General features: G+C 42.5%; 1 protein-coding gene across 6 annotated transcripts in view; it reads left to right on the top strand.

Moving 5' to 3' along the window:
• ASAP1 (ArfGAP with SH3 domain, ankyrin repeat and PH domain 1) overlaps nt 1-20,626 on the top strand; it is a 436,411-nt gene that overhangs the window by 335,590 nt on the left and 80,195 nt on the right. For all 6 annotated transcript variants that reach the window (XM_077493352.1, XM_077493348.1, XM_077493351.1 and 3 more), the window contains 2 exons: nt 17,566-17,666; nt 19,359-19,428. In XM_077493352.1, coding sequence (XP_077349478.1) covers nt 17,566-17,666; nt 19,359-19,428 — 171 coding nt within the window. The remainder of the gene's footprint in view (nt 1-17,565; nt 17,667-19,358; nt 19,429-20,626) is intronic.

The following is a 20,626-nucleotide window of genomic DNA, read 5'->3' as shown; positions in this document are numbered from 1 at the left end:
GCATAATGGGCTACTATGCATCGCATAGTAGCCCATTATGTGTCACTTACCTGACACAGGAGCCAGCGAAGTCACCGCTGTCCCCTGTAGTCCGGCGCATCCATCTTCTCGGTGGGTCTCGTCCGCACCGCCGCTGTCATTCGGCGAAGCCGCGATTACGTCACTCCCGCGCATGCGCACGGGAGCCGCCACGCGCTGCATATTCGCCGTCGGCGGTGCCGAGCTCAGTGCGCCTGCGCGCCGCTGTCTATGGCGCATGCGCCGTAGACAGCGGTACCTGTCTTTCGGCAAATATCTCCTAAACCGTGTAGGTTTAGGAGATATTTCTTGGACCTACAGGTAAGCCTTAATCTAGGCTTACCTGTAGATCAAAGTGTGTTGTAAGGGTTTACAACCACTTTAATAATGGATCACTCATCAGCTGCCAGCGGGATACCTCCTAGCTGAGCTATTGTCTTGTGACACCGGGGATTCTCCCCCTTAAATTTTTATCAAATTTTAATAAAATGCTTTTGGAGTAAAAATCTATCTAAAGATAGTTTTCAATTTAATATACATTAATGATTTAGTTTATTCAACATGAAATGGAGCTTAGTTATGTAGCATGAGGCTGTATATTCTGCAATATTTACATTTTAGGTAAACCTATTAAATTAATTCAAGCTCCGTGAGCTGAGATTCATGCAATTTCGACAGTTTTAATGGCCCAAAAAGGGATAAAACCTCCCGGGTTTGCAGCGCTGCCCCATTGTTTTCTATGGGAAGGGGCGCTTTAGGGGTGGTAAATACACCGTTCCTACAGCACTCCAAAGATGCGGCTTGCAGGACTTTTTTGACCCTCCTACAAGCGCACCGCTCCAGTGTGAAAGCCTTCATGTTTTCACACTGGAGAGACGGCAGCGGCTGTTTCAGGGCGCTTTGCAGGCGCTATTTTTAGCGCTGTAGTACCTGCAAAGTGCCCCAGTGTGAAAGAGGCCTTCAAGAGGCCCGGTTTGGGAATATTTTCTATCCTGACAATTTATAATTCTAAATAGGAAACCTTAAATTTTGTTTGCAAATATTAAAGAGTCCTTACATTTAAAGAGCACCAATCATTTCAGATACATCATGGCAGCGCCTGTTAGTGGGCATCCACTCCCCTGCTGCTGCCACGTCCCTCAGCTTGTTGTGTCACTGCCACATCACCAGCTGCCCTATTAAAGTGAATGGGACTGTCGGTGAGTCAACAGCGGGTCAGAGGAGGAGCCGCTGAGGGACAGAGATGACAGTTGCTCTTAAAAAATATTTAAATCAAGCCTTTTTACTAGTGATTTAAATTGTGATTTAAATCAAATCCACCCTGCCCCAGACTGACAATGCTGCTTTCTAAAGATGTCTCTGTTACTCCAGTGAAGTGGAGACATCCTAAGACAGGAAATGTGTTACTGGCTGCCTCACCATCCACCAGGATCCTACCAGGCTAGAGGGGCTTATCTTTACTTTGTGGGGTTGACTCGAGTGTAAAGGCATTGCTTTTCTAAGTCAAACTGAGCTTATCAAAACCTATCTTACCTGCGCACCCCAACCTTCTATCTCTGCTTTCCTTCTTTTTTTCTGCATTCATGCCACATGAGATACATGTTATATAACTACATGAATATACTGTTATGTGTTGCTCTATCTATGAGATGCTTTTGTTGCCCCTCTGTAACAGATTTGTTATTGTATCCATATTCTTGGCCATATGTGATGTACATTTAAATTCAGTGCCTTGCAAAAGTATTCACCCCCTTGGCTTTTTACCTATTTTGTTACATTACAGCCTTTAGTTCAATGTTTTTTTTTTTTTTTTATTATTATTATTATATGTGATGGATCAGAACACAATAGTCTAAGTTGGTAAAGTAAAATTCGAAAAATATATACATAAAGCTATTTTTCAGAAATTAAAAACGGATAATTGGCATGTGCATATGTATTCACCCCCTTTCTTATGAAGCCCATAAAAAGCTCTGGTGTAACCAATTACCTTCAGAAGTCACATAATTAGTGAAATGATGTCCACCTGTGTGCAATCTAAGTGTCACATGACCTGTCATTACATATACACACCATTTTGAAAGGCCTCAGAGGCTGCAACACCTAAGCAAGAGGCACCACTAACCAAACACTGCCATGAAGACCAAGGAACTCTCCAAACAAATAAGGGACAATGTTGTTGAGAAGTACAAGTCAGGATTCGGTTATAAAAAAATATCCAAATCTTTGATGATCCCTAGGAGCGCCATCAAATCTATCATAACCAAATGGAAAAAACATGGCACAACAGCAAACCTGCCAATAGATGGCCGCCCACCAAAACTCACGGACTGGGCAAGGAGGGCAATTATCAGAGAGGCAGCACAGAGACCTAAGGTAACCCTGGAGGAGCTGCAGAGTTCCACAGCAGAGACTGGAGTATCTGTACATAGGATGACAATAAGCTGTATGATCCATAGAGTTGGGCTTTATGGCAGAGAAGAAAGTCATTACTTTCAGCAAAAAACAAAATGGCACGTTTTGAGTTTGCAAAAAGGCATGTGGGAGACTCCCAAATGTATGGATGAAGGTGCTCTGGTCTGATGAGACTAAAATTAAACTTTTTGGCCATCAAAGAAAACGCTATGTCTGGCACAAACCCAACATATCACATCACCCAAAGAACACCATCCCCACATGAAACATGGTGGTGGCAGCATCATGCTGTGGGGATGTTTTTCAGCAGTCGGGACTGGGAAACTGGTCAGAGTTGAGGAAAGATGGATGGTGCTAAATACAGGGATATTCTCGAGCAAAACCTGTACCACTCTGTGTGTGATTTGAGGCTAGGACGGAGGTTCACCTTCCAGCAGGACAATGACCCCAAACACACTGCTAAAACAACACTTGAGTAGTTTAAGGGGAAACATGTAATCGTGTTGGAATGGCCTAGTCAAAGCCTAGACCTCAATCCAATAGAAAATCTGTGATCAGACAAAAGATTGCTGCTCACAAGCGCAAACCAACCAACTTGACCAACCAACTTGAAGGTGCTGGAACAGTTTTGCAAGGAGGCATGGACAACAATCCCAGTGGTAAGATGTGGCCAGCTCAGAGACTTATCCAAAGTGACTTGGAGCTGTGATAGCCGCAAAAGGTGTCTCTACAAAGTATTGACTTGAGGGGGTGAATAGTTATGCACATTGACTTTTTCGGTTGTTTTGTCCTATTTGTTGTTTGCTTCAGAATAAAAATAAAAAAAATCTTCAAAATTGTGGGCATGTTCTGTAAATTAAATAATGGGAATCATCAAACAATCCATGTTAATGCCAGGTTGTGAGGCTACAAAACACGAAAAAAGGCTAAGGGGGTGAATACTTTTGCAAGGCACTGTATACAGTATACTTTTTATCTGTAAATTTCTAAGACCAATTGAACCATAAGTATAATGAGAATTGAGTAGAATAGAGCATACGTATAGTAGGTACCCAGTGTAGGTCTCAGTTTAAAACCCGTAAGAAAATACTTATGATTTAGCTTTTTATATATATATTAATTTAAGGCCAGTCATGATTTTTTTTTTTTTGATTTTTTAGCATCTCTGTATATTTAGACAGGATAGTACAGGATATTCTGCTTAAGGTGTGAACAAAGGTTTGCTGTACAGCAAGTTTAAACACATTAGGCTAGACCACAGCCATGGAACTTTTTGTACAGTGAAACACAATAACCTTGTTTTAAAGCTGAACTCAAAGCAGATATAAAGGACACAAATTAAAGTAGATCTGTATTTATTAAATGTAAGTTCACCTTTTCAGATTAAATTAAAAGGTGAACAATGTATTTACACCCTCCTAACCCCCCAGGTCCCCACTGTACTTACCTCTGTGGATGGTGAGCTGTCAGTGCCCACGCAGTCAGTCCAGCAGTCCTGGGTATTTGAAATGCTCGCTCTTTTCCTCCTTTCTGTAGCTCCTCAGGGGTGTATCAGAGTGATTCTAAGTGTTCAACACCCGCAGAGAGCTTCGCTCTGATCCGTCCTGGAAAATGCAGAAGAAGAGGGAGAAGAGATTTCAAATATCCAGATAGCTACACCAACTGCATGGGCACTGACAGCTCATTAATCGCAGAGGTAATTACAGCAGGAATTCTGGGGGTTATTAAAAGAGAAGTATGGGAATACTTTTTTTTTTTTTTTTTTAACCATACTTACCTAGGTGGATGCGGCATCGGTCCCCTGCTGGCTCTAACACTGAGAACAGAGTGATCAAACACCACCGATTGTTCGGTTCTCAGGCACTCCCTGAGCAGAGAGCTCGAGACTGCTTTCTGCTCTGCTAATAAAGGGTCTGGAGGATATTAGTTATGAGGAAAGGTTGCAAGCACTGAACTTATTCTCTCTGGAGAAGAGACGATTGAGAGGGGATATGATTTCAATGTACAAATACCGTACTGGTGACCCCACAATAGGGATAAAACTTTTTCGCAAAAGGGAGTTTAACAAGACCATTCGTTAAAATTAGAAGAAAAGAGGTTTAACCTTAAACTACGTAGAGGATGCTTTACTGTAGGCAAGGATGTGGAATTTCCTTCCCTAGGCGATGGTCTCAGCGGAAGGCATCAATGGTTTCAAGGAACAATTAGATAAACACCTGAACGAACGCAACATACTGGGATATACAATGTAATACTGACCTATAATCACACACATAGGTTGGTCTTGATGGACTTGTGTCTTTTTTTTCAACCTCACCTACTATGTAACTTTTGTCTTTGCCATGAAAATTAACTTAATTCCATAAAGAAACATTTCCACTGCATTTGTGAAGAAGGCTTCAGGGCGCCCAAGAAAGTCCAGCAAGCACCAGGACCGTCTCCTACAGTTGATTCAGCTGTGGGATGGGGGCACCACCAGTGCAGAGTTTGGTCAGGAATGGCAGCAGGCAGGTGTGAGTACATCGGCACGCACAGTGAGGAGAAGACTTTTGGAAGATGGCCTGCTGTCAAGAAGGGCAGCAAAGAAGCCACTTCTCTTGAGGAAAAACATCAGGGACAGACTGAAATACAAAAAGTACAGGTATCGGACTGCTGAGAACTGGGGTCATTTTCTCTGATGAACCCCCTTTCTGATTGTTTAGGGCATGTGGAAAAAAACCTTGTCCGAAGAAGAAAAGCCGAACGCCAACGTCAGTCCCGTTTCATGCCATCAGTAAAGATCCTGAGATCATTCATGTGTGGGGATGCTTCTCAGTCAGTGGAGTGGGCTCACTCACAATTTTGCCTAATAACACAGACATGAATAAAGAATGGTACAAAAACATCCTACCAGAGCAACTTCTCCCAACCATCCAAGAACAGTTGATGATGGTGATGGAGCACCAAAGTGATAACTAAGTGGCTTGAGGAACAAAACATCCAAACATCTCCCCAGACCTTAACCCCATTGAGAACTTGTGGTCAATCCTCAAGAGGCAGGTGAACTAAAAAAAAAAACCCCCACAAATTCCTGACAAACTCCAAGCATTGGTTTGGCAAGAACGGGCTGCCATCAGGATGTGGCCCAGAAGTTGATTGACAGCATGCCAGGACGAATTGCAGTTAATCTGCCTGTACGTGCCCTTCTGCCGACCTATATCTGCGTGAGGCATTCGGGAGGCGGTTAAAGTTAGGGGTTAATTATTATTTATGACATTATTTATGGAGATTGTTTTAGTTTTTTGTATTTATTTTACTTTTATTCATATATTCTATTTTTTTTTTTTTTTTTTACATATTTTCATTTGAGCAGAAAATTGCGCAAAAATGCGTGACAACGCACAAAAACACGCAAATTTCCATTGTTTTCTATTGGAATAAAAATACGTGGAAAACGTACAAATCTACCCAATTTGATCTACAAAAAAAGCTTCAGAATTTTTTTGAGCTTCAGGTGCCTTGGAGTGGAGATGTGAACCATCTCCATAGAGAATATTTGATTTATTTCTTTTTTTTCTTCTCCTCCAGCGTTTATTCCCTTTGAGCTTCAAGCTACAAAACACTGAGGTGTGACTGGGGCCTTAGAAAGCCAAACATTCTCAAAACAAAACATTTCAAACAAAATTCTACTAGCATATAGCCAGCTTTAGATGGGCATGTATATATTTATGCAGAGTGCCTCTAAATTTTATATCTTGTTGCCTTTCCCCTTCATTCTCCCAGTGCATGTAATACTGTAGAGACATGAGAAGAAGACTCATTGTTTCTATTGTCTTGTACAGTAAAACAAAACCACAAGGATCATATTGTGTAGGTGCCTTGGCTCTAGGCTGTAACAAAGTATTCTTATATAGAGACTTGTTTTGTAGCAGGTGGCTGCTTTATCCATTCTTGGTCTGAAATAACAGCTCTGAAAAGGGCCGTGTTCTGTGGAGAAATGGTGTACGTTTTTAGGGGAACGCCTGACTCCCTGCAGTGTTGTCTTTTCTAGCTGTTGTGACCTCTTTTATTTTACAGGCGTATCGTCTGAAAATTCACTTGTTTCCCATCTTTGAGGTGATAGGAATACTTTTTAGAGCTATTGTTTTTGCTAAATAATGTTTCTGCCCTTTGCTGTGGGGTTTCAACTTACTGTATTTATTGGCGTATAACACACACCTTTTCACCCTGAAAATCAGGTGAAAATAGCGGGTGCTTGTACACCGATACTTAAATTGTAGCTGCCTCAGAGGGGGCCAAACGTCAAATTACATACAGTGAGAATCTCCTGTTTACTTAGCGGCCTCTGTAATAGGAAGTTCCATCTCTTGGCATTGCCATTGGACCACTGTTCTGTCTATCATAGGAGATTCTCACTGTAATCTGTTGGTGCTCGTTCCACCACCCCTCCCTGTCCTCTCTAGGCTGCACTGATGGCAATGGTGAGGCTGCTGCATTGATGGCAATGGTGAGGCTGCTGCATTGATGGCAATGGTGAGGCTGCAGCTGGGCACTGACCCTTATTTTGTTTCAAATTTCCTTATTTAAAATGTAAGTTTTTTTTTTTTCTTTTTTTATATATACAGAAACTTCTCTCTTAAAGCGGGAGTCCGCGTTTTTTTTTTTTTAAAGCCAGCAGGTACAAATACTGCAGCTGCTGACTTTTAAAATAGTGACACTTACCTGTCCAGCGCGCCCGTGATGTCGGCACCCGAAGCCGATCTCTCGATCGTCTCTCGGGTGCTGCCGCCGCCATCTTGGGTATGGGAATCAGGAAGTGGAGTCTTTCGGCTTCATTTCCCAGTTCCCTACTGCGCATGCGCGAGTCGCACTGCTCAATAAGAATGATCCCCGCTGTCTCTGGGATCCGTGTGTTTCCCAGCAGGCAGCGGGGGACTTTCGGAAAGGAGCGTAGATTCTGCGGAAAGGGGCGTACCTTCTGCAGAATCTACGCCAGAAGTGGGTGCAGATACCTGTACTGTACAGGTAACTGCACCCCCCTCCCCCCTGAAAGGTGCCAATTGTGGCGCCGGAGGGGGGGAGGATTCCAATGAGCGGAAGGTCCACTTGAGGGGGGACCTCCACTTTAACTGCTTCCCGACCGCCTCACGCAGATGTACTACGGCAGAATCATGTACCTGTACTTTTCCCTTTAAGAGGCACGCGCCCTCCGAGAGCTTTGTGAGCGTGATCTAGGGTTCAGCGGACTCTATGTCTGTGGGGATACCCGCGATCATCTCACGGAGAGGAAGAACGGGGAAATGCTAATGTAAACAAGCATTTCCCCATTCTGCCTAGTGACACTGTCACTGATCACAGCTCCCTGTAATCTGGAGCAGTGATCCCCCCCCCCCCCCAGTTAGAATCACTCCCTTAACCCCTACAGTGCCACCTAGTGGTTAACCTCTTCACTGCCAGTCACATTTGCACAGTAATCAATGCATTTTTAATTGCACTGATCGCTGTATAAATGACAATGGTCCCAAATAGTGCCAAAAGTGTCTGATGTGTCCGCCATAATGTCGCAGTCACAATAGAAATCGCTGATCGCCGCCATTACTAATAAAAAAAAATATTAATAAAAAATGCCATAAAACTATTCCCTATTTTGTAAACGCTATAACTTTTGCGCAAACCAGTCAAACGCTTATTGCGTTTTGTTTTTTTACCAAAAATATGTAGAAGAATACTTATCGACCTAAACTGAGGAAAAAAAATAGTTTTTTTATACATTTTTGGGGGATATTTATTATAGTAAAAAGTAATGCTTTTTTTTTCAAAATTGTCGCTATTTTTTGGTTTATAGCACAAAAAATAAAAACCGCAGAGGTGATCAAATGCCACCAAAAGAAAGCTCTATTTGTGGGGGGAAAAGGACATCAACTTTGTTTGGGAGCCACGTCGCACGACGCACAATTGGCAGTTAAAGCGACGCAGTGCCGAATCGCAAAAAGTGCTCTTGTCTTTGGCCAGCAGAATGGTCCGGGGCTTAAGTGGTTAAAATGAATGTGCGTGTTATACGCCGATAAATACGGTATTTTAAACTTTTAAAAGTAAGTCTTACCTACAATCATACCAACCAGATTCTTGCTTATCCTTTTATTATCCAGAAATTCATCTTTTGAGGCCCATCTTTGATTTCCCCCAGCCCCCCCCCCCCCCCCCCCCATTGTAGTCACCTTTGTTAGTCTCTAAACTCTGCTAACAAGCAAAGCATTGAACCAAAATCAGACTGATTGGGGAAAGAACTGCAAAGTGAGCTAAGATGAAAGAAATAATACACCGCTTTTAGAATAGAAGAATGTGTCTTCTTGAATACTCCGGCCTCCTTGCAGTCGGATTAGAGTTTAAATAACTAGTAAAAGAAGTATATAATGATGTACAGCAGTGTGTACATAATATAAAAGATCTGCCGCCAAAATAAATGTGGGGGGAAAATTGGGACCGCAGCAAAGCAGGGCTTTTGGGGAACAGCTTAGAATGGGCAGGGACCTGGGATTTAGCAGAGCCAAACTGTTAGAAGCATGCCTTCAAGAGAATGAGACAATTGATAAGTGAGGTTCAAAGTCAGGACTATACCACTTTAGAGAAGATGGACATGGCATGAGCGGGGAATTCTGGAAGATGACAGTGCTGGGATATAGGGGACACCTTGTAAAGGATAATGGGGGCAGATTGGGTAACGAAGGGGCATGGGGGCAGATTGGGTAACAAAGGGATTGTGAGCTGGTTGGTGCGGGTTATAGTAAAACCAAGAGTCTTTCTTGAGCTATTTCTCTAGCCAAGCAGCGAAATACACTGATGAAATACATATTTTTGGAGCAGTTTTACCTGCCAGACTATTTACACATAACACAGCGCAGCCAGCCTAGAAACATAACTATTTTCCTTCTGCAGTTAAATAATACAGCTAGGTCTGGTCCCTTCTTCAGCCTGTGACTGGACGGTGAAGGAGGAGCAGCAGACTGATAAGCTCATCTCTCTGTCAGTCTGCTCTTTCTTTCTGTCAGCATGCTTCTCTCTACCACAAGCATTGCAGCACAACTGGTTGGCTCTGTGTGTTGCTTCTTCTATTCCAAGTCTGTAAGCTGTCGCACAGAAGATTGCCTGAGGCTGATATCAACTTAAATTCACATACTTAGTGTTACTAAACCCACAACAGTAAAATCATTCTGTATATGCAGTAAAGCATGCTTGTTATACTCACTGTGGAACCCAAAGGGTTAATCATCCACATTGTGTAAAAAAGGCTGTTTGACCCAGTCAAACAGCATTTTTTAGGGTGAATTATTTGCTTGCTGTTCCAGAGCTGTGACTCAGTCATGAAGGCATAGACAGCCAGGCAACTAGTGTTTTCAGAAGGAAATTGGTGACAGACCTTGTTGAATTTTTAGCGCAGGTTTCCCTGAAGTGGCTAAACAAAAGAGTGTTCAAATCATAGACATCCTGAAAAACCTCTCTCCTGCCAGTATGTGCTAGAGGAAGACCCTTTCTGTGTGAAAGTAGTGGTCTCTTTGCAAAGATCCGACACACCGGAGTTAAAATTGGAGCAGTTAGTGATTGCAGTGCTATAAGTCTCTGCAGAGAGACCACTGCTTCCACACAGATGGAAAAGATGGAAAACATTTGGAAAATTCTAAAAACATGGTTACCTAGTAGGTGAGGTTGAAATAAAGACACAAGTCCATCAAATCTAACCTATGTGTGGGATTATATGTCAGTATTACATTGTATAGCCCTGTATGTTGTGGGCGTTCAGGTGCTTATCTAATAGTTTTGTGAATCTATTGATGTCCCCCGCTGAGACCACCTCTCAAATGGATAATGAATAAAGGAAAAGGTGGACCCGGCAAACACAAACAAAGAAAAAGAGTCTCACTGTGGAACCATCCCATTAGTTTCAAATTCCATACAATGTAAATTTCCCCAATGAAGGAAGGCCAGGATCCAACCGGATATGAGGCTATTCCTCCACCGGGAGAAGGGACTTTAAATGTGCCAAGAAAGTATATACAAAAAACCCTCACGTCATTAAAAACATCAGTTGTATTGTATATGATTAAAAGATGCCATCTAGATTAAAATCAGCAGTACAAAACAATCAGACAAATGTACATGTAAATGTATAGCAAGCGTGTAACATCCGACGCGATTCGCTACATATGCTTCTTCAGGGTACAAGCTCTAAAGATGGCAGCCAAGTAAAGTGTCTTAATTAACCACTTTAGGACCGCCGCATGTAAATATACGTCGGCAGAATGGCATATACGGGCACAATCACGTACCCGTACGTGCTTGCCTTCCAGCGGGTGGGGGGTCCGATCGGACCCCCTCCTGCTGGCTGCGGTGATCCGTTTCGCTTCAGGAGCGATCCGGGATGAGGGGATGGCCGTTGGTTTCTGGCCATCCCCTCTCGATCGCTCCTGGCGAATGAGAAGCTTCCCCTGCCTGTGTAGTGTAAACACAGGCAGGAGGAAGTGATGTCACTCTCCTCGGGGCGGTCTTTTTGACCGGACTGTGAGGAGAGGACATAGTAAGTGTGCACCAATCACTACACTGACACGTAGGTACACATAGGCACACAAATCGGCCCCCCCGATTGGTTTTCGGGGTCCCGTATGTGGCTAGGCTCCCAAAAAGTCCCCCACATGTGGTATCCCTGTACTCAGGAGAAGCAGCAGAATTTATTTTGGGGTGTAATTTCACATATGGCCATGGCATGTGTGAGCAATATATCATTTAGTGACAACTTTGTGCAAACAAAAAAAAGTTTGTAATATTCCCGCAACTTGTGGCAAAATATAAAATATTCCATGGACTCAACATGCCTCTCAGTAAATAGCTTGGGGTGTCTACTTTCCAAAATGGGGTCATTTGGGGGGGGTTTTGTGCTATTTTGGCATTTTATGGCCTTCGAAACTGTGATAGGTAGTGAGGAGTGAAATCAAAAATTTGCACCCTTAGAAATCCTGAAGGTGGTGCTTGGTTTTCGGGGTCCCGTATGCGGCTAGGCTGCCAAAAAGTCCCACATATGTGGTATCCCCGTACTCAGGAGAAGCAGCAGAATATATTTTGGGGTGCAATTCCACATATAACTATGGCATGTGGGAGCAATATATCATTTAGTGACAACTTTTTGTAAACTTTTTTTTTTTTTTTTTTGTATCATTATCCAATCACTTGGGACAAAAAAAAAATATTCAATGGGCTCAACGTGCCCCTCAGCAATTTCCTTGGGGTGTCTACTTTCCAAAATGGGGTCATTTGGGGGGGGGGGGGGAGGTTTGAGGTAGGCAGTCATAAATTAAAAGCTGTGTAAATTCCAGAAAATGTACTCTAGTTTGTAGACGCTATAACTTTTGCGCAAACCAATAAATATGCTTATTGACATTTTTTTTTTTTTTTACTAAAGACATGTGGCTGAATACATTTTGGCCTAAATGTATGACTAAAATTGAGTTTATTCGATTTTTCTTATAACAAAAAGTAGAAAATATATTTTTTTTCAAAATTTTCAGTCTTTTTCCTTTTATATCGTAAAAAATAAAAATCGCAGAGGCAATCAAATACCATCAAAAGAAAGCTCTATTTGTGGGAAGAAAAGGACGCAAAATTCATTTGGGTACAATATTGCATGACCGCGCAATTACCAGTTAAAGCAGTGCAGTGCGACATTGTAAAAAGACCTCTGGTCCTTAGGCTGACAATTGGTCCGGGGCTTAAGTGGTTAAAAAGACAAAAACCTGTAAAGTTGCTTTTTAACTATCCATCTTTTTGGAATGGTGTCATCCTGGATAAAAAGTGTTTGAGATATGCAACTCCACCTTCTTGGCCCATAGGTGTGGGGCTTCTGGGCCTACTGGGTTCCTACTCTAGGATGGAGGGTTATGCATAGGATTTCATCTTTTTAATTGTTTAAGACACTTCACTTAGCTGCCATCTTTATTACATTTGTCTGATTGTTTTGTACCTTTAAAGTTGCCTAAAAGCCCTACACTTATGGGCCAAGAAGGTGGAGTTACATATCGCAAACACTTTTTATCCAGGATGACACCGTTCCAAAAAGATGGATAGTTAAAAAGCAACTGTACAGGTTTTTGTCTATTTAATTGTTTGACACTTCACTTAGCTGCCATCTTTAGAGCGTGTACCCTGATGAAGCATATGCAGCGAAACAGGTCGGATGTTGCACGCTTGCTATACCTTTACATGTACGTTTGATTGTTTTGTACTGTTGATTTTAATCTAGATGGCGTCTTTTAACAAGATACAATAAAACTGATGTTTTTTTGACATGGATTTTTTTTGTATATATTATTTGGTTTCTCACTTGCCACATTTAAAGTCCCTTCCCCGGTGGAGGAATAGCCTCTTTTCTAGTTGTAATCCCGGCCTTCCTTCATTAGGGGAATTCACACTGTAAGCAATATGAAATGGATAACTGTATAAAATGTTAACATAAATCTAACATATTCCTATCTGCTCCTGGCTTTGAGCAGACCCTAGCACTGATTGAGTTTGGAAAGTCAAAATCCTAACCTCCCATGTCTTGTGTAAGGAGAGCCTGTCATGAAACCGATAAAATTGGGTAAGAGGCCTCAGACGGAAGCTGTCCTTCTCGGACACCTGGGATGTCGCAGTGAAGCTAGGAACAACTATAAAGCCCAGGAGTCATAGAATGGCAGCTTCTAGAAGAGGCATCTCAAGATGTTACTTTACTTTCCAAAAGATTACATTCAATGGCTTCTTGTTAAATCGCTCTGTGATTTCTAACATTGATTTAATTAGTATTTTGCTTTTTCTCTCTTTTACCTTTCATTTGCCTTCCCTGATCGAAGTCTAGGAGAGTAAGTTGCATTTTTCAGTCTGCTTTGTTGATATTTTTGTTCTTCTGTCACACATCTTCATACATATCACAAACATAATGAGGAGCATTGCTCACCGTAGATGAAAACATTTATTTCTTTTGATCATTTTTATTAATATTTTTCAATAAATGAATTATTGGTAGATTGTCTTAATGTAATCCCACTTAATAGCCATATTAGAGTATACAGGTGTACATGGAGAGCCCTCCTTTAAGGGTGCATTGAGCGTTATATAGGTAAATATTCATAGTAAATGACACAGTAGAAAAAGTGTAAAAGAAAGGGTGAGAGGGGTTATGGAAGAAATTATGAACATATCATCTCCTATATAATATGACTTGCAGTGCCTTAAAGTGGAATTCTGGGTACATCTAACTTAAAACCGTCCCCCCCATGCCCAGGTTTACTAACCTGTGTCAGAGTTTTTAATATATATATATATATATATATATATATATATATATATATATATATATATATATATAATATATATCTATAATATAAAATTAGTTTGTCTGTGTCCCCATTGGAGAGATATACCATCAGATCCTTTCATGAAGGGACATGGCAATGAATACTTAACTTGCTTTAGATGTAGCTAAGATGGAGATTTCCCCTGCTTGACCTGCAGTTAGCCTTTAAAACAGTTAGTACCTGGCAACATGCTACATGAGGCTAGGAACATCTTACACATGGCTAGGAACTGGGACTGTCTTACATGAGGCTAGGAACTGGGAATTTCTTACATGAGGCCAAGAACTGGGAACATGTTACATGAGGCTAGGAACTGGGAATGTCTTACATGAGGCTAGGAACTGGGAACGTCTTACATGAGGCTAGTAACTGGGACTGTCTTACATGAGGCTAGGAACTGTGAATTTCTTACGTGAGTTTAGAAACTGGGAACGTCTTACATGAGGCTAGGAACTGGGAACGTCTTACATGAGGCTAGGAACTGGGAACGTCTTGCATGAGGCTAGGAACTGGGAATGTCTTATGCCGCATACACACGGTCGAACTGTTTGAAGTACTTAGTCCGTTGAAACACATTTCAGCGGACAATCCGCTCGTGTGTGGGCTTCAGCGGACTTTTTCAGCGTGCAGTCCGGAGTGCTAAGAATTTCGGATTTTCCAAAAATCTGTCCGTCGTACTTTGGTTTCAGCGGACAATACGGTCGTCAGTATGCTAGTTCGACGGACTAAGAATGGCGCATGCCCAGAAAGGATTTACATGGCGGAAGGGTGCTTTGCTGTGTCTTGGACTTCCTATTTCTAGTCCCGTCGTACGTGCTGTACACGTCATCGCGCAAGCTTTCGACGGACTGTTTGTGTATCCGTGTGTGGTCAAGTCCGTTCAGTGGAAACTACGACGGATTGTCCGTCGGATTGTATGACGGACTAAGTACGCCATACAATCCGCTCGTGTGTACGCGGCATTACATGAGGCTAGGAACGTCTTACATGAGGCTAGGCACTGGGAACATGCTACATGAGGCTAGAAACATCTTACATGTGGCTAGGAACTGGGACTGACTTACATGAGGCTAGGAACTGTGAATTTCTTACATGAGGCTAGGAACTGGAAACATGTTACATGAGGCTAGGAACATGTTACATAAGGCTAGGAACTGGAAACATGTTACATGAGGCTAGGAGCTGGGAATGTCTTACATGAGGCTAGGAACTGGGAATGTCTTACATGAGGCTAGGAACTGGGAACGTCTTACATGAGGCCAAGAACTGGGAATGTCTTACATGAGGCTAGGAACTTGGAACGTGCTACATGAGGCTAGGCACTTGGAACGTGCTACATGAGGCTAGGAACATCTTACATGTGGCTAGGAACTGGGACTGTCTTACATGAGGCTAGGAACTGGAAACATGTTACATGAGGCTAGGAACTGGAAACATGTTACATGAGGCTAGGAACTGGAAACATGTTACACGAGGCTAGGAACTGGAAACATGTTACACGAGGCTAGGAACTGGAAACATGTTACATGAGGCTAGGAACTGGAAACATGTTACATGAGGCTAGGAACTGGAAACATGTTACATGAGGCTAGGAACATGTTACATAAGGCTAGGCACTGGAAACATGTTACATGAGGCTAGGAGCTGGGAATGTCTTACATGAGGCTAGGAACTGGGAATGTCTTACAGGAGCCTGGGAACGTCTTACATGAGTCTAGGAACTGGGAACGTCTTACATGAGTCTAGGAACTGGGAACGTCTTACATGAGTCTAGGAACTGGGAACGTCTTACATGAGTCTAGGAACTGGGAACGTCTTACATGAGGGTAGGAACTGGGAACGTCTTGCATGAGTCTAGGAACTGGGAACGTCTTGCATGAGTCTAGGAACTGGGAACGTCTTACATGAGTCTAGGAACTGGGAACGTCTTACATGAGTCTAGGAACTGGGAACGTCTTGCATGAGTCTAGGAACTGGGAACGTCTTGCATGAGGCTAGGAACATGTTACCCTAATCAATGTTCCCAATACAGAATTCTGAAGTCCGAGGGACGCGCAACATATACCAAAGGGTCGCAGGTTGGGCACCAGGGCTTTAAAGGTATACCTCTGCTCTGTATGTGCAAAGTGTAAAGGTTGTCAAAATGGTTAGTTGCATACCTATTAAAGGGCCACAATGAGCTACAGTAACTCTGGGTGGAGATCTGTGTTACATAGGTTGAATATGTGAACTAAAACCCCACAGGGATGATCCAAGTATACTGAGGCCTGTTGAAGATTCAGTGGTGGGAGGCTGGTGTACTTGTCTATCTTTGTTTATACTAAAGCCAAACAAAATGGCAGCGTCAGCAAGGAAAAATACACAAACCGTCAATGTGTGCTGTAACAAGCATCCATGTATAAATACATTTGTCTGTACATTAAGGCTGATTTCACACTGAGGCGCTATATCGCCTGTAAAGAGCCTCTCCTCTCACGCCAGTGTGAAAGCCCGAGTGCTTTCACATGGAGCGGTGCGCTGGCAGGGCGCTAAAAACAGTCCTGCAAGCAGCGTCTTTGAGGCACTGTAGGAGCAAGTGTATACACCGCTCCTAAAGCTACCCTGCCCACTGAAATCAATGGGCAGCGTCGCTGAAGTGATGGAAAAGCGGCGCTTTATGGTCACTTTTAACCCTTTTTCAGCCCTTAGTGGGGGGTTAAAAGCTCCCCGATAGCGCCTGAAAAGCTCCGCAAAAACAGCAGTAAAATTCCCCCAACGCCCCAGTGTGAAAGTAGACTTAAAGTATTTTTTTACTCTCTGGAAAAATTCCAAAAGCCCACTAAATGGCATTACAGCTCAGGTAAACTTTTTCTCTTGATTATATTGAAGTTGTCTCATGAAAGCCATGGCTCTTGCATACACCGTGTACCAGTGTAGTTATCTCTTATTACATGATGGTCTTCCATCTTACTTGCCCGTCCTCTGAGGCTGTCACTCAAAGCTTTCAGGATATAGTTAGACAGTAGCAGTATTTTTTTTCTTTTTCATTTTGAACAGAGTAGGACATTTCTATTCCTGACCTGTAGATAAAGAAAGTGAAAAGAAAAGTCTTCAGAATATTTGAAATTCCTTCTTCAGTCAAGTGCCCCCAACTACCCACCCAAAGTGTAAAATAACAACCGGATGGGGCTTTTCACATGCCGCTGCATTTTTACCAGCACCGCTTGCCAAACTCTCCCATTGTGTTTAACAGGGCTGCACCGCAAACTGCGTGCAATGCACATGATTGCTTTGCAGTAGTTCAGCATTGCAGGGTTAAATCAGAGGGTGAGGAGATGATATGACACCTCCTCACCGCCTGTCAAATGCTTTCTGAAAAGCAATCTGAATGCAAACCGCATTTCAGAGGTCACCACACCTCACCACAAATGTGAAAGAGCCCTTAGACAGTTGAGTCCCCATTGTAAGATTTCCCCTTCTCTGCCTGTTTTGTTGGCAAAATTGGATTTCCCTTCACTTTTAGTCCCAATGAAGAGGTTACCAGGACAGATAGAATGAATCTCCTTGGCATGGACACAGACAGCAATTAAAATCTCACAGGGGTTCTCGCTATTCTCCACTCAAATCTAAAAAGGAAAAAAAAATTGCCTTTTTAAATACACTTTAAGGCAAGTTTTGCAGGTGGGTGGACAAATCCTTTGATAACAATGCATTCATTTCAGTTGCATGGGCCATCATTATATGCGGTTCATAAAATTATGTCCAATGTTTGATCCTTTTTCCTTTTCTCTAGGATTCTCAGAGCAAACAAGGAGGGTACAGCATGCACCAGCTGCAGGGTAACAAGGAGTACGGCAGTGAGAAGAAGGGATATCTGTTGAAGAAGAGTGATGGGTATGTTGTAAATCTTTAAATTGAAAATTCTCTAAGTATTGAAAAAACAATTTTAGCAGTTTATTGAAAATCCTTTTACCCTAACAATCAAATTAGAAGGTGCAGAATCGGGATTGTTGTACCCTTTTCAAATGACTACATTTCCTGGAGTGTCAAGTGACAATGTGACCACTGCCTGTATGCATGGACTCACAGCTCAGAATTTAAACTGCAAAAAAGTGATAGAACTGCTAAGGATGTGGTTACCAATACTTTTTAAAGCCATAGTAAACCGCATGCTAGCACATTATGACAGTCTTACTTTAAAATGAAGCCAGCAACACGTTGTCACTGCTGATAGGGCTTTCATCTTCACCCAGTCTTCCTTCTGGGCTCGTGGGTGCCACCATCACCCAAACACACTGCCTCTTACCCCCAGAGAACCTGTTAAAAGCGTAGGTATCAACCAAATGACAACTCCAGCAGCACAGGGATATGATCAACTCCACCTCAGCACCCGAAATCCTATTAGAAAACATAAAAAACACCTTTTCTGATGAGCTTTTGGGTGCTGAGGTGGAGTTGCTGATCATATCCCTGTGCTGCTGGAGCTGTCATTTGGTTGATACATAGGCTTTTAACAGTTTCTGTAGGGTTAAGAGGCTGTGTGTTTGGGTGATGGTGGCGGTCTCTTTACACCTGAGTAATCATTCATCTGGTCAGTATGGATTATAATTATGGCTCTGTTTGATTTATGTAGTTAGCACTGCACCTATCTTTATATAAATTCCTTATTAATGTGGTTTTGGTATGGAATTTCCAACAAGCTCATATAGGTAGGGTAATTGGCTGTCCGCAAACTTTTATCCATATAGTTTAGCACCTACACTGCAGGTCCAAACAAGCTCTCAGGAAAAAAGTGAGAACCATAATAGTGACAACACAAAATCCCACACCAAATTTTGGATCTAAGGCAGCGTTGCCTTATATCAGTATTCTCCAAACTGTAGCCCAGTCGCCGGATCCGGCCCTTTGCCTTTATCCGGCCCTTGGGGCAGTATTTCATTCACTAAGACCAACAATGAGGCATAATTTCCACCACCAAAACCAAAGAAAGGGCTCAGTTGCTCCCAATGACACCAACAATGGAGCCCAATAACACAACATATGGGGCGCAATTCCTCTCAGTGACACCAAAGATGGGGCATTGTTTACTCCCACTGATGCCGGGACATATTTTACTCCCAATGGCCACAGTCCGCCCCCCCCCCCCCCCCTAAAGTCTTAAGGACATTAAACTGGCCCCCTTGTTTAGTAGGTTTAGAGACCCCCTGCCTTAGATGATCTCGCACTGCAGATATACAGGTGTTGAGCTTCAGGACAGAAGTGCCCAGGTACATTTACAGTAGTGCACTGTTATTTTTCCATAGAAACACAAGCCAGAGGGCACAATTTTTCCTTGCTGGGTGCTCTAGATTTAGATGCTAATGTTCTAGATGTTCCTTGGCACACTTTCTAGCTAGCCAGCACAAAATGTAATTTCTTTCAACCTTTGGTAATTACTAAAGGATAATATGCTACATTCTGGGAAATGGGACAGAGATCACCTGTGTACCTCAGGACTAACATTTCAGGGGATTTTGAGCTGATGGGTCTTTTGTTTTTACTTAGTTCTTAATGCTACTTTATAACTGTGTAATGTCTTTGTTTTAGATTAAGAAAAGTTTGGCAGAGAAGAAAGTGTACAGTAAAGAATGGAATCCTGACAATATCACATGCCACTGTAAGTTTTTGCTGAAACGTCCTCATTTCTATGTACAGCATCTCATCTTCATGAAATATACAGTGCCTTGCGAAAGTATTCGGCCCCCTTGAACTTTTCAACCTTTTGCCACATTTCAGGCTTCAAACATAAAGATATAAAATTTAAATTTTTTGTGAAGAATCACCAACAAGTGGGACACAATTGTGAAGTGGAACGAAATCTATTGGATATTTTAAACTTTTTTAGCAAATAAAAAACTGAAAAGTGGTGCGAGCAAAATTATTCGGCCCCTTTACTTTCAGTGCAGCAAACTCACTCCAGAAGTTCAGCGAGGATCTCTGAATGATCCAATGTTATCCTAAATGACTGATGCTGATAAATAGAATCCACCTGTGTGTAATCAAGTCTCTGTATAAATGTACCTGCTCTGTGATAGTCTCAGGGTTCTGTTGAAAGCGCAGAGAGCATCATGAAGACCAAGGAACACACCAGGCAGGTCTGTAATACTGTTGTGGAGAAGTTTAAAGCCGGATTTGGATACAAAAAGATTTCCCAAGCTTTAAACATCCCAAGGAGCACTGTGCAAGCAATCATTTTAAAATGGAAGGAGTATCAGACCACTGCAAATCTACCAAGACCTGTCCGTCCCTCTAAACTTTCAGCTCAGACAAGGAGAAGACTGATCAGAGATGCAGCCAAGAGGCCCATGATCACTCTGGATGAACTGCAGAGAACTACAGCTGAGGTGGGAGAGTCTGTCCATAGGACAACAATCAGTCGTACACTGCACAAATCTGGCCTTTATGGAAGAGTGGCAAGAAGAAAGCCATTTCTCAAAGATATCCATAAAAAGTCTCGTCTAAAGTTTGCCACAAGCCACCTGGGAGACACACCAAACATGTGGAAGAAGGTGCTCTGGTCAGATGAAACCAAAATCTAACTTTTTGCCCACAATGCAAAACGATATGTTTGGCGTAAAAGCAACACAGCTCATCACCCTCAACACACCATCCCCACTGTCAAACATGGTGGTGGCAGCATCATGGTTTGGGCCTGCTTTTCTTCAGCAGGGACAGGGAAGCTGGTTAAAATTGAGGGGAAGAAGGATGCAGCCAAATACAGGACCATTCTGGATGAAAACCTGTTGGAGTCTGCAAAAGACCTGAAACTGGGACGGAGATTTATCTTCCAACAAGACAATGATCCCAAACATACA

This window comes from Lithobates pipiens, unplaced genomic scaffold, assembly GCF_037356315.1.
Source record: "Lithobates pipiens isolate NorthernLeopardFrog02 unplaced genomic scaffold, aLitPip1_a1.2 Scaffold_19, whole genome shotgun sequence".
NCBI lineage: Eukaryota > Metazoa > Chordata > Amphibia > Anura > Ranidae > Lithobates > Lithobates pipiens.
The sequence above is the reverse complement of the archived record's forward strand: the minus strand, read 5'-3'. Positions and strand labels throughout refer to the sequence as shown.